Genomic DNA, 12,587 nt, shown 5'->3' with positions numbered 1-12,587 from the left:
CCACAAAATACACAAAGCTATATATTAAGCTGTTTCAAAGAGTAAAAATGCTTCCTTTTCCACTCTGACAATCGTAGCATGGTTCCATTCAACAATATACCGTTTAAAGTAATTTCTCAACTTAAGATTTTCGTACATTCACCTCCACTTATGCAGCCCATTAGATGAAAGTAAAATTTGTATCCCTCTCTGTATTCCAACATGACACAGCAGAAAAGTCAGTGGAAGAACATGCATTTAAAACACTCTGCATCATTTATACTAATTTCATACAGTTCTGTTTAATTTCAAACTAGAGTTTAACTTCAGTGTAACCAGCAACCCATATTTATAATTTTGATAATAAGAATCATATATGTAAGCAAACACGAGATATAAGCATTTTCTTGCTTGTGTCAGTATAAGCCATATTTAGCACACATTTGTACATTCCTCATTATTACATTTTGTTTCTAATAAATAAAAGTAATATGAAGTAATTTCTATTGAATAACATATTTTTTGTTGAATTGGACCTTTTATTACTCTGATGTACTAAATTGACAAACCCCATTATAGTGAACAAATCAATGTGATAAATACACATTTAGATCCCAGAAGATTTTGTTACACGTGCTTCACATCTGCACTAAAGACCCACATTTTTCCACTTTTGTCCTAAATAACCCAAGCTTACAAATTAAAAGCAGCATGTTTGTATGTCTTGATTAACTTAAAAGTGCCAAAGCTTTCGCATCACAGTGCATATAATCTGAATGCAATTCTACAGTGCAGCAGGCAAATGGGACAGAAGAAGAAATGATATAATTTACAATATATTCTGCCTATGTTCTCATATCAATTGACATAAGATTTGAGAGGTGCTTTCTCAGTGAAAATACATGGCTTAGCTTTTTGTGGATGCAGATTCCTTTGTATTAGTGCCTCACACACCCCCCTCTCGTGGCAGGACGAAAACAGGGAAGTCACTTCACTGCCCCTAAGCATTTAATATGGACCAGTTCCGTGGATATTTGTATCCTTCAGAGTGCAAAGGGCAGAGGAAGGTTGGAGAAGCAAACTACATGACCAGCTATAGACTACGGATCTGCAGCAAAATTCCTATCCTCCAAATTCTATGCTGAGGCTTTAAGATTTTTTTGCAACAGCTAATTAACTAATGTATTGTAAGTCTTACTTGTTTTTACCAACTACAGGTATTAAGTCAGAAGTCTTGTACCCTATAAGTTTTCTGAGTGGTGATTTATTGTATTTGTATCTTTATTTCATACCTCTTTAATACCTTCCTTGATTTCTTCTTTCTATTTCCTATGGCAGCTGAAAAGAATTTCAAACTCATTTTTGGTTGACAGACTAATAAGAATTGATGGGCTTCCATCAGCCACGTATCACTAATCTCCATCAAACTCAGGACAGAATGGAAGTGACTGCAAACCATCCCAGTTTGAATCCAAGATGCGAGATAAAACCAGTAATCAATATAATTTAAGGTGAATCTACACTTTATTCAAGTGGCTTTTGGCTAGCTGGTCTCAGTGCCGAGAGGGGCGAAGGCAGCTCCTGAAACACTCCATAGTCTAAAAGCAGAAGATTGCTGCTTCACTTGAAGCAGAAGGCTACTGCTTCACTTTACAAAAGTCTTTCAAATCTTGTAACATTTTTGGTAAGCTACTTTTTATGCTTCACCATGCAAATAATTCTGTTTACTTCCTTGCAGGTGCTAAGCTGCAATTTCAACACACACAGTCTCTTTTTCAGCGCTCCTACAGACCAAGTGTTTGCTTTCAACATTGAATTCACCATTACCATTTTGAACACAAAAATAATATGCAGTACACCAGTTGCTCACAACACAATGTAGTTCTGCAAGATAAAGGAGAGCGCAGCTGCAATGTGACGGTACAGTTTGGCAAGCAGTCTATTTACAAATATATATTTACTCTATTTATGGAATCATAGTGCATAAATATATGCTCATGTACAAGTAGAACATGTAACATATATATAATTTATTAAATATTTGACCAATCTTTATGCATTACAAAAGAAGAAAACAGAAAAACTAGAACAAGGGGGTGTTACACACATGCAAAGAAAGTAAATTGTTTTTTTCTATTTCTAACTTACTGGTTTATACTTTTCATATATTACAAATCACTAAGCTTTTACTCAGTGAAAAGGCTGACAGTTTCTCAGTGTGTTTAAAAGTAAAGACATAATTACCCTTGCCTTTAATATGCCATTACTACAACTCAGCCATTTACATCTTACCTGTTCATCGAAAAACTAAGATCAGACATTGTAGTGTTTGCATAATTAACTTTGGATCATTTGCAAATCCGGTAACCTTACCCCATTATTGCACTGAGACTGACATAAGTCACTCAGAATGAAGCCTCAAGTCAAGATGCTTTTTGCAAAATCAAGTGCTCCATCAGACAGGTACCTACGCCAGGACTCCCTGCCACCTAAAATCATCTTTGTAGGTCCAGTAGCAACACTGGCATGATCTGACTCTCAGAGATTTTACATGACCAGGATAATCAGCTACATCAGGAGCGGGAGAAGTCAGTCAGACAGCATGGCTACTAGCATCTCCCATCAAAACTGGCATTCCCACAGAGCTATCATGGTTAGAAATAAATACATATCATGCAGGTATTATGGTGGTGAATAATCTTATAAAAATGATGATGTGTAGTTTCAAGATAAGATCAGGAAGTGAAGCAGCTGCTATGCAGAAACTAAACTACAGAGACTAAATATATCTCGTCTTTTGTGGGGTACTACAAACATTTAATTTTGAGTGGATTGGGTTTTGGGGGTTTTTTGGTTGGGTTTTGTTTTTGGGGGGTTTTTTTGGTTTGTTTTTTCTTTTTTTTTTTTACTTCTTTAAAAACACTTTCGGCACCAATTTTCTTTCAATTAGCACAAGTTTGCAAGTGTAACAGAGGATTATGGATAGCAGCTGTTTGTTTCATATCAACTAAGCTGCCAGTCAGATGAGCTATCAGATTTTACATTATGATATTTATTCAAGGAGATCTGAACCCAACCTATGCTCAAATTGGAGAGAGACAAGAATTAGCTTCTGGAAGTAAGCACATAGGACAATGTTGAGACATTGTCGAACAGTTGCAAACAGACCTGTGATTTATTATAGGCTTTCAAACACTGCCGTTGGGATGGTGATGGAGAAGTCTTGAAAACGGTAAGTACACTCTGCTCAGAAATAATGTTTTGGGCTGTATTTATCATCCATTTGTCTGAGAATGGTATAACATGAAGAAAACGGAAGCAAGGCATCAGGTCTAAGGATATAGTTTCACTACAGGTAAAAATAAGTCAGATAAAAATCTGACATAAAATATAAAAATATAGATAAAAATCAGGACCTAGAGGTCTAAACCTTTACTGTCCTGATGACACCTTATTTCCACTGCAGAGCCGCACAAACATCAGTGCTGCTGAAGCAGCTCAAGATGAAGGATGCAGTTCCACAAGGTGGTCTGAGCAAAATTACTAGTTTAACACTGCTAAAAATAGGACATCACTCTCTTCTCTCCTGCGTGCTCCCTGTTCCACTCACATGCCCCCTCTTGCCCTTGGTTCTGGTGCATACAGATTTTAAACCAGCTCTCCTTAAATTAGTAAAGGTGGCACAAGGCTAACTCAGAAAACAGAATATTTTGTGCTGGATAAGAGAGCTACATTTGGCTTACTTGGTGATTATACAACTGTCAGTTTGGTACAAGAGGAATAATGAAGCACATGGCTGGAAGGTAGAGAGGAGGAGACCAGAAAAAAGTAAGAGCTCAGCATTTTAGTAGCAGAGGGCTGCCATATGAAGCCACAGCACATCCTTTATAAAAGATCTCCCTGATGGAACTGACTGCATGGTCATAGTGTTAGTGTACATTCAGAGGAGAAGGCAGGCATGTACAGCCCAGACATACGGTCATATTCATACAGTGTAACTTTGTCCTAAACCAGCCACTGAAAGAGTCAGTCCCATCATTCCTCTTCATTCATATCCACCCATAAATGCCCCAACCCCATCCTCACACTGGGCTAACAAGACTGAGGAAATAACTCAGTGCAAAGCTTTTATTTTTTTTCTCCTTGTATAACATTAGCTCCTTTCAGTTCCCCATCCGGTTCATCACGTAGCCTCAAACTCGTGGAGGAAAAAACCAGAGCAGGAATGAACAACCAGGCAGAAGTGTCCACCTTTGGCAGGATCAATTTAAACTGCTTGCTGAAACATGGTGAAAGCACACCAAAAATATCACGTACTTGCTTAGCTCATTTTGAAGTTAAGGGCTCATCCACATTGTGACATTAGAAAATAGGGACAGGTGCAATTTCATGACACTTCATAACACAGGCTCACTTGATTTCACTCCAATGTAATCATAATTTCTAATGGTTATACCCTGCTTCAAATATAGCTAAGAGATACAAAGCACGGCCATTCTCCACACTGTCACTATCTTCCCAAGTTTTGTGCTTTACTGAATCTGAAGGCAAAATTACCTTGACTAAGCCTTTTGTTATAGCGAATAACTTTTATTGGCAAGTTATACTCAAAATGGGCCAGGCCATGTAGAGATGAGCTTTACTAGGTTCAATAGGTGCAACAAATAAAGCAGGAAGTGTACTACTCCACGCATTATTCACTACCATCACCAGACAGGAACACCAGGTCTTTTTGGATGACAAAACCTAATACAAGTCCACACCTCATCACCATGTTATTCCAAGCCCTGTAGTTGGGTTGGACACCATTAAAAAAATCCCACAAGGGACTCTAAGTCAGTTACAGCTTAATTTGTCCACATTCACTATGCGCAAATCCTCACAAGTCCTCAATGTAAGGAAAAAAAATTCTTCATCATAAGAACAACTAAATATTGGATGAGATTGCTCGGAGACGGGACAAAATCTACCTTGCAGGAAATATTCAAGACTAGGCTTGACCGTGCCCTGGATAACCCCATCTAAGGCCCTACTTGCAACAGAATCCTTTACCAAATGATGTCCAGAAGCCCCCTTTGACTTAATTTCTCTATAATTTGATATTTATACATACAGCTTTCTCTCTTTTTTCCATCATCCTTTCAAGGTCCATATATCCTGTTATGCTTTCAATCATTCTCTACTGTAAGATGTATAAAATGCCAGCAGCAGACTTAGAGATACATTCATTTCTACATACTCACTTTGTGAGTAGAACTCTTCACACCTACCCAAATGTAGAAATCTGTTTCATTTCTTAAGACCTGTCAACTCTACAAAATACTCTAAGCAAAAGCATTCTTTTCCTTATGCTTTCATTCCACAGACTTTTGCAGAAAATTTTCATTCTGTATGCAAACAAAGTTTTAAAGAATTAAACGTTTATAGAATATAACCCATTGATGGACATGTATCTTTGGAGAAGAAAATACGATTCTTGCTGCAGCCTCATATACTCAACAATTCTCTGAACAAAGTTCTTAAAAATTCATAGCAGAACTTTCCAGCGTTTTGTGAAGAGAGCTCTTATACAATTATCCTAAATGAAAGCACCTCAATAAAATGTACACTGAATTTTACAAAAGACAAAATAAAGCATTTATTAAGGTGAAGTCAAAATGATCCACCATGCACAGTACACAGATTTCAGCAAAGAAATGGAAGATAATGGATATTTAACATCACTGTCACTCAATTCCTTTCATAAGATGTTCTTTTTACCTGAAATAAATCTGTGTAAATTCATTACCATGTTAGCTGCCAGCTACATTTTTCATCAGTTTCATCAATAACACAAGTGTCTTACCATGTCTTCTTTTCCTGAACGAAAGCTTTTGGTGATTCATATTTATCATTGCCTTGGAGACTGCCCAATAGTTTAACACTCTCAAGAATCATGTAAGGCATGTACTGCTACATTTCCTAATTAGGGAGGATAACTTGCAGCCTCTAAGCAATGAAATCTGTATGCATCAGAGATGCTCAGTAGTTTACCTGAAGTGTAGTGTATAGCATCCATAATTTTACAAATACATGGATGTAAGTGTTGTAAATGTACAAAATAAAAACATTCATTTTCTTTAGTTTATTCTGACACCAGATTCTGTGGTTATTCTTTTTAAGCAGCCATGATGTCCATTAGTAGGTCAAACAGTTAAAGTTAATTGGCAAGAACTCTGCATTAAGACAACTCGATAATATATATGATGTAACTTACCAAGTTATGTGACTGGGGGAAAGCATATTTTGTGAGGACTTCAAATATATCTCTTCTACTGTGCCCTTCTTGTTTTAACGCAAAACGTAAATTTCTCATATCCTAAAACAAAGGCATTATCTTTTAAGTGAATCAAAGCAGTGAGACACTTATCTGATGTACCAATGCTATATTATATACCAAACATGATTTAGCATCTGCTTGCAGCACACCTCGAACCGTTGTGAATGTTCGGCTTTATTTCTTATCCCATAAAATGGAATAGAGCATAAGAATTCTACAAATAAAGCAGCACCACATTCTGTGCAGTGCAGACGCTGCTTTGGCATAAAGCTATCAGAAATGACCATATCTTATTCATCATAGTCTCATGGGCTATTGAGTGTTTGCAGGATGGGAGTTACTCTATGTTTTCAAAATGAAAATTTCCCAATAATCTGTCTAGACTACATTGTCCCTAGTTATTTTCTCATTGCTAATGTCAAAAATAAGTAGACTGCATATCAACTTCAACAAGAGCCAACGCTAGCTGGCTCCAAGACAGCGGCTTTGGTGGGCACCTGGTGGCCAGCCAGGGCCAACCCACCACAGCCCTTTATACAAAAGGTATTTCCTCGGAGTTCAAAAAAACTCTTTTCAAATTCAGCTGTGAGGAATGTGGGTTTTTTTTTCATTCCTATAAATAGGTAAGCAGTGAGAAAAGGAACCTCTAGATTTCATTTCCTATTGAATTATTGGAAAGTCTTACTTTACAGGTTATATCTAATCCATAGGAGTTCTCTCCTCTGCTTGAAGCTCCTCCCATTTTTTCAATCCTTGAAATTACACCCAATGGAACATTCAGTATCACAACTGGATCCTGCAATGAAAGTTTGAGTAAGGAAAAGATTAATCTGAAAAGAAGACTCAAGCAAAATGTTCTTATGCATTCTAGAATAGAAAGCAGACGTGAAATACATACAGGAAGCAAAAGTATGTTTCTGCGTTTGATTTGAGTTTCCACTCCCAACACGTTATGAAGCCTGTACGGTCACTCTACACCCTTGAAATCCAATTTAACTTGCAACAAAAATACTTCACACTTAATACAGTACGCAGGGAAAAAAGCTGGTAACACCCTAAAAGATGCCTTCTGCTACATACTTCTGATTGCCTCTGCTTGCTAAGGCTGCTTTATTGCTATAGAGAGTAAAAGTAGAACAAAATGAAAAAGAGATTACTAGCAGAGTTAGCTGCAACCAGAAAGACTCAATCCTAAAACCTTATTTTTTTAAAAAATAATTATGAAACAGATAACAAGCACATTTTATTCTCTTTCATGTTGGTCCTTATTGAACACACTACTACTCCCCCCACTCATGTGAGATTCTATCGATCAAAGTATCTTTCTTTTCCAACAGCGAGGACAATAAAAATCTTGGCTTACTGATAGCCACTTTTAAGAACTATTACACATCATTAGCTGCTGCCCTTGATCTATCACAGAATAAGTGTAAGGGGAACAGCTATCAAAAAAGTTTCAACAGACAAAAGATAAAGGTATCAGTTCAGCATAAGTGATTAAACTATAATTTTACCAGGCAAAAATCATGTTTTTACAACACATTTAACTTTAAAGAACTTCCATTTTTATATAGACTTCTCAGTGGCACAAAGGCAATTACTATTTAGTCATTACACAATTAAGATACAGTTATTACAAACATTACAGACTATTTCAAGTAAAAAGCCTCCCATGCAATTCCACAAGCATACATGTGCCAAAACTAAAACAAACGAACCGGCCACAAAATAAATCAAAGGCAGTGGGGGTTAAGGGAAGGGGGTTTAAAGCCAACTCATCCCATGGAAGTAATTCTGGCATATTACTCACATTTTCCACACTTCTTAGGTACAGCCTGTAGTTCGTGATGTACACTCTTCCTTTAACGGGGCCATTAAATGGACACATATAAATAACATCCTTGTCTGTAAGAAATGCAGCATTTCTTAAAGATTGTGAAAAGAAAAAAATCAGAGCTAAGGACAGTATTGGTTAAGTAGCAGTAAAATAAAGACAGCTGCACTCATAAGAGCTACTCTCCAGAGAGCCAGATGAATGAATTTTAAAAGTCTGATTTTTGTCCACTTGAATTATTAAGAAAATGTAAAAGCTTCATATACTAAACTTGGCCCAATTAAATCAGCAAATTTCAGTAGCCTTTTCCTAGTTACTTTGTGGTCTTCTCTTTCTTGCCACTACGTGGGACACGGCAGGACATAGAACAGCAAGCAGGTTTAAGTCCTCCCTGTGATTACTGAACCAGACTGTTCACTATGCCAGAACAAACACATTCTTCTGTTGATACTATTACATCTTTCAGTGCTCTGTAACCAATTCTGCATTGAAGTACGTATTTCAAGTTGTAAAGCGTTTAGAGAACTCACCATCCTGAAGAGAAACCTTACATTTCAATTTGAGGCAATCAAATACAGCATGGCTACCAGCAATGTTTCAGCAAGGACAGTAACAAAACAAGTACTAACACATACTTCTCAAAAAAGAAAGACTTAACTGAAGCAATGCCATTAAAGACTTAAGTGAAGCACTATAAAACACCTGTTTCTCCCTGTCCACTCATTTCTTTAGCCCAATCTATTTATCTGCCTTCCACAACAAGCACCCTCCTTCCAGTGTGCTGCCTCAAAGCACAGACAATTTTCATAAGGGTCATATCAAACATCTATCTTTGTCCCACACCCTCCCCCTCACGTCTTCCCCACAACTTTCCTCATTAAAAACATAACTACTTCCTCTGAATCACCACATTGGTTTCATCTCAGCCAATCTTGTTTCAAACCCACCTAAAAATCCTTGGGCAGTGGGGGAAGGAGAAGCTTCACAAATAAAAGGCAGACCACTTCCAGTTGCATTCTGATACCTCACCACAAACTTCCATGAGTGGAAGGCTCCACTCCAGGAAGAGCCTCTGTCAAGTAAGAAACCACTGTACCCAATACATTACTCTTCCTTATGCTCCAACATTACTGTACATAAAGGCAGCTACATAGCTTCATACCTGTAACTCTAGTCTCTCCTGGCAGACGAGGTATTTCTTCATTTTGTTCCCAGTTAGTTCCATCCTTTAGAGTCTAAAGAAAGACAAGTACAACAGCACATCATATTTTCTTTACAATTCCTTCAAGTTCCAGATTAAAAAAGAAAAACCAAAAAAAAAATCACACCACCAAAAAAAAAGCCTTAAAGGTGATTTCTTCCTGGGAAAGAACAGGTTTTTCCACAGTAGAAATCAACAGACTGAACCAAAACAGGAGCACATGCCACTATCCGAAACTGCAACTATTAAACATTTAAAGGTTGAACACATCTGAAACATAAGCATGTTTTAGTCTTTCTCCCTCTAAAAGAACAGCTAACTACATTTCCATTAAATTGGTATTAAATTTCTATACTGTGAGTTCTTTGAAAGTTTTGTGCATTTAATTTTCCAAGTATGCTGGGCTTGGAAGAACAAATCAACTGAAATCACTTAAGCAATGTACTCACAACTATTACACACAACCTACTCCTTTGTGACTTTCCCACTTTCAGTAGTTTTCAAGAATGGTTAATAGAAAATAATCTTTCTTTTTGAAGAAATGTTTAAAAGCTAAATAAAGCCTTAGTTTCTGTTTTCTTCCACACAGGTGGTGCTTTCTTCAGCCACAGAGCATCAAAAAGCAGAGGGGAATGCCATTTAGATTAATGTATTTCCCACTACAGATTAACATTTTAAAACTGAGCCAGCCAAACATAACTAGGTGTAACTCATCAATTGCAGTACAGAATCTTTCCACAGCATCAAAGTGCCAAAAATTTTTGAAGAACACCACAGGATATTTCAATGTAGAAAGCAAGGATGAGAGTAAGTATATTAGAACTGATTTTAAAAAGGCTCTCATAACTTGTGATACAGAGACTATTTCACCCATCCACTCTGAAAAATATTTAAATCCATAGTTAACTGCATTAGAATTTCAGCAATAAAAATATGCATTCAAGATGAGTCACTCAAAGATTCATTTTTCTACGCAAATATGGAAGATAGTGATCTCCAGGACCTCCGAAGCAAAAAACATGAAAAAAGTTACACTCACCCTTTTACTTGAGGAACTCTCCAAGGAGTTTGAATTATATTTAGGTGTTGATGATGAGGCCATACCGGGTACCTGATGAGAAAGCACAAATTGGAGACTTAAACTTCCTCCTGGATTGCATACTATTTACATTAGAGATTTTAGACTTTGGAGGTCCACAGGTAGACATCAAGAGCTTCCAAGAATGTTTTGCAAGTTACTATTAATTTAAAAAATTACACAATGCCTTATAATTGAAGGTCACTATTTAAAAGCATCCAAATCTAACTAGAAATTCCTTACTAGCTCTGGGATTGGCTCTTATTATAAAGAAAATTCTGACTCAAGCTGTATTTTGGAATTCAGTTGTTTGAATACTATTATTAGTTCAGTCAACAGACATTAGAGTGCTTGTTTTAAGCAACAGGATACACATACTCTGAAATGCAAACTACTTGGAGCATTAGTATTAAGACTTCTCATTTAGGAAAACAGCAACAAACTATGAAATTATTGCACAGCTCTTGAAATCACAAGCATGTCAATACACTCAAATGTTTCAAGTTTTTTTTAAAAAGAGAGAAGGAAAAAGCAGGAGCTCCACAGTACTTCTACTTTTAAAAACAATCCCCCATTTCCTAAACTGAAACTTCAGTTAGCGCACCAGAAGGGGGAGTGTCCAGCCTTCTGGTCTGAAGGGCCTCGATATGTTTAAAGGAAAAGGACTTTATTTTTTTTAAATGGTATTGATTAAAGACAGAATTGCATGATACGGGATTCATCATCTTAATCATTTCCCGACATTGCAAAAGGGATCTCTAGAACACACACTGCGGAAATGCTTATACTTACTCGAAACAGTAACTTTGTAGCAAATTATGCTTCCCTTTCACCAGTCACACGCCCTTCATCTACCCCATTTCACCTCCTACAGCAACCTTCAAGAGGTTTTGTCTGTTTGTGATTGCAGATCACACAATCTGTGTTTCTAATTCCATAAATGAAACATTGTAGCCTTAACTAAGCACTTTCCCTCCCCTCTCAACACCGAAGAAAGTTTGCAGAGGCCTCTCTGTACGCTCCTGCATGGCTGCGGGCTCTCAGTGACACTGCAACAGCCATACACAAGCGACAGCGACAGATCAAACTGCAAGGTCCAAAACGCTTTGAAGTTCTTTGAAGTTACTACAACGATACAGGAATGTGTCTGTGCAGGAAGAAGGTAGAAAACCACGACCTGAAGTTCTACAGGTTTGTTACCTCCTTACAGCGCCCAAGCCTTCCATATCCCATAAAGAAAACAGAGGGAACCTGACATTGTGTTTAAAACTGCAATATTCAGTGATACAGCTTATCAGTACAAAAATCACACCCCTCCGCCAAAAAAAAAAAAAAAAAAAAAGGACAAAAAAAAAAAAAGGAACTCACATTAAATTGAAAAATGCTTTTGAATGTGGCAGGGCCTGCGTGACCCTGTCACACACGAGGTATTGCTTCCTTTCTGGGTCTCCCGCAGACTCAGCTTTCTCCAAACACTGAAACAGAGGGATCCTGAGCTAGTTTTAGAGCGACGCCAACAATTTAAATGAAAAGATATTAGCAATCAACATTAAATCTTTGTTCTTTCAAACTACCCTCCACAGAAAAACTAGTGCCAACGCTGGAGACTGATGTTTTGACTATAAAATGTAGAAGATTAAGAGAAGATATTTTCAGTTTTTCCTTCCTTGGGAGATCTTACATACTATGAAACTTACGGTAGAGTTAACTTTTTCTATATTGCTATGTTAACTTGAGAACATTCAGTATTTGTTCAGACGACTTTCCTTAACTTATAGAAGCTTAAGTTTTCTAATAACCAGATATTTATAAAGTAAAAGGTGTATTTACTCAGAAGCTGGTTTAAAAGTGTTTTCCATGTGAATTGGGTTTTGTTCATATTTTAAGTGGGAAATACCAGGGAGACAAAGGCACAGCAGCCCCAGTTTTTCTATGTCAGCATAGAAAGTGGCTTTAACTAGAGCTCACACAAATTTAAATTAAGGCTGCACGAAGCACGAGAGACAAGTGAGCATAAACAAGTCCTAGAAAAGTGACTTTTAAAAGATGTGGCAACCCTGACTAGATCTGCACTGCAAAATGGAAATGTTGACTGCAGCAGGTACAGGCACACCCAAGCGAGACGTTGACCTTGCATCCACAGCTACTCCACCAGCGACACCACAGAAAGACAAGC

At 37.3% G+C, this 12,587-nt stretch overlaps 1 protein-coding gene across 4 annotated transcripts in view; it reads right to left on the bottom strand.

The window, feature by feature from the left end:
- The window catches only part of MTM1 (myotubularin 1), a 46,335-nt gene that overhangs the window by 23,606 nt on the left and 10,142 nt on the right, over positions 1-12,587 (bottom strand). Inside the window, exons 3-7 of one of the 4 annotated variants that reach the window (XM_074148237.1) lie at positions 10,373-10,444; positions 9,295-9,367; positions 8,109-8,203; positions 6,984-7,094; positions 6,236-6,337 (exon numbers count right to left, since the gene is read on the bottom strand). In XM_074148237.1, the coding sequence (XP_074004338.1) occupies positions 6,236-6,337; positions 6,984-7,094; positions 8,109-8,203; positions 9,295-9,367; positions 10,373-10,435 (444 nt within the window). In that variant the 5' untranslated portion in view covers positions 10,436-10,444. Of the gene's footprint in view, positions 1-6,235; positions 6,338-6,983; positions 7,095-8,108; positions 8,204-9,294; positions 9,368-10,366; positions 10,445-12,587 lie in introns of those variants that run through there. The other 3 variants (XM_074148238.1, XM_074148239.1, XM_074148240.1) reach the window with 3 other exon arrangements.

The sequence above is a fragment of the Numenius arquata genome, chromosome 5 (assembly GCF_964106895.1).
Source record: "Numenius arquata chromosome 5, bNumArq3.hap1.1, whole genome shotgun sequence".
NCBI lineage: Eukaryota > Metazoa > Chordata > Aves > Charadriiformes > Scolopacidae > Numenius > Numenius arquata.
Note: the sequence above shows the minus strand (reverse complement) of the source record. Positions and strands in the feature narration are given on the sequence as shown.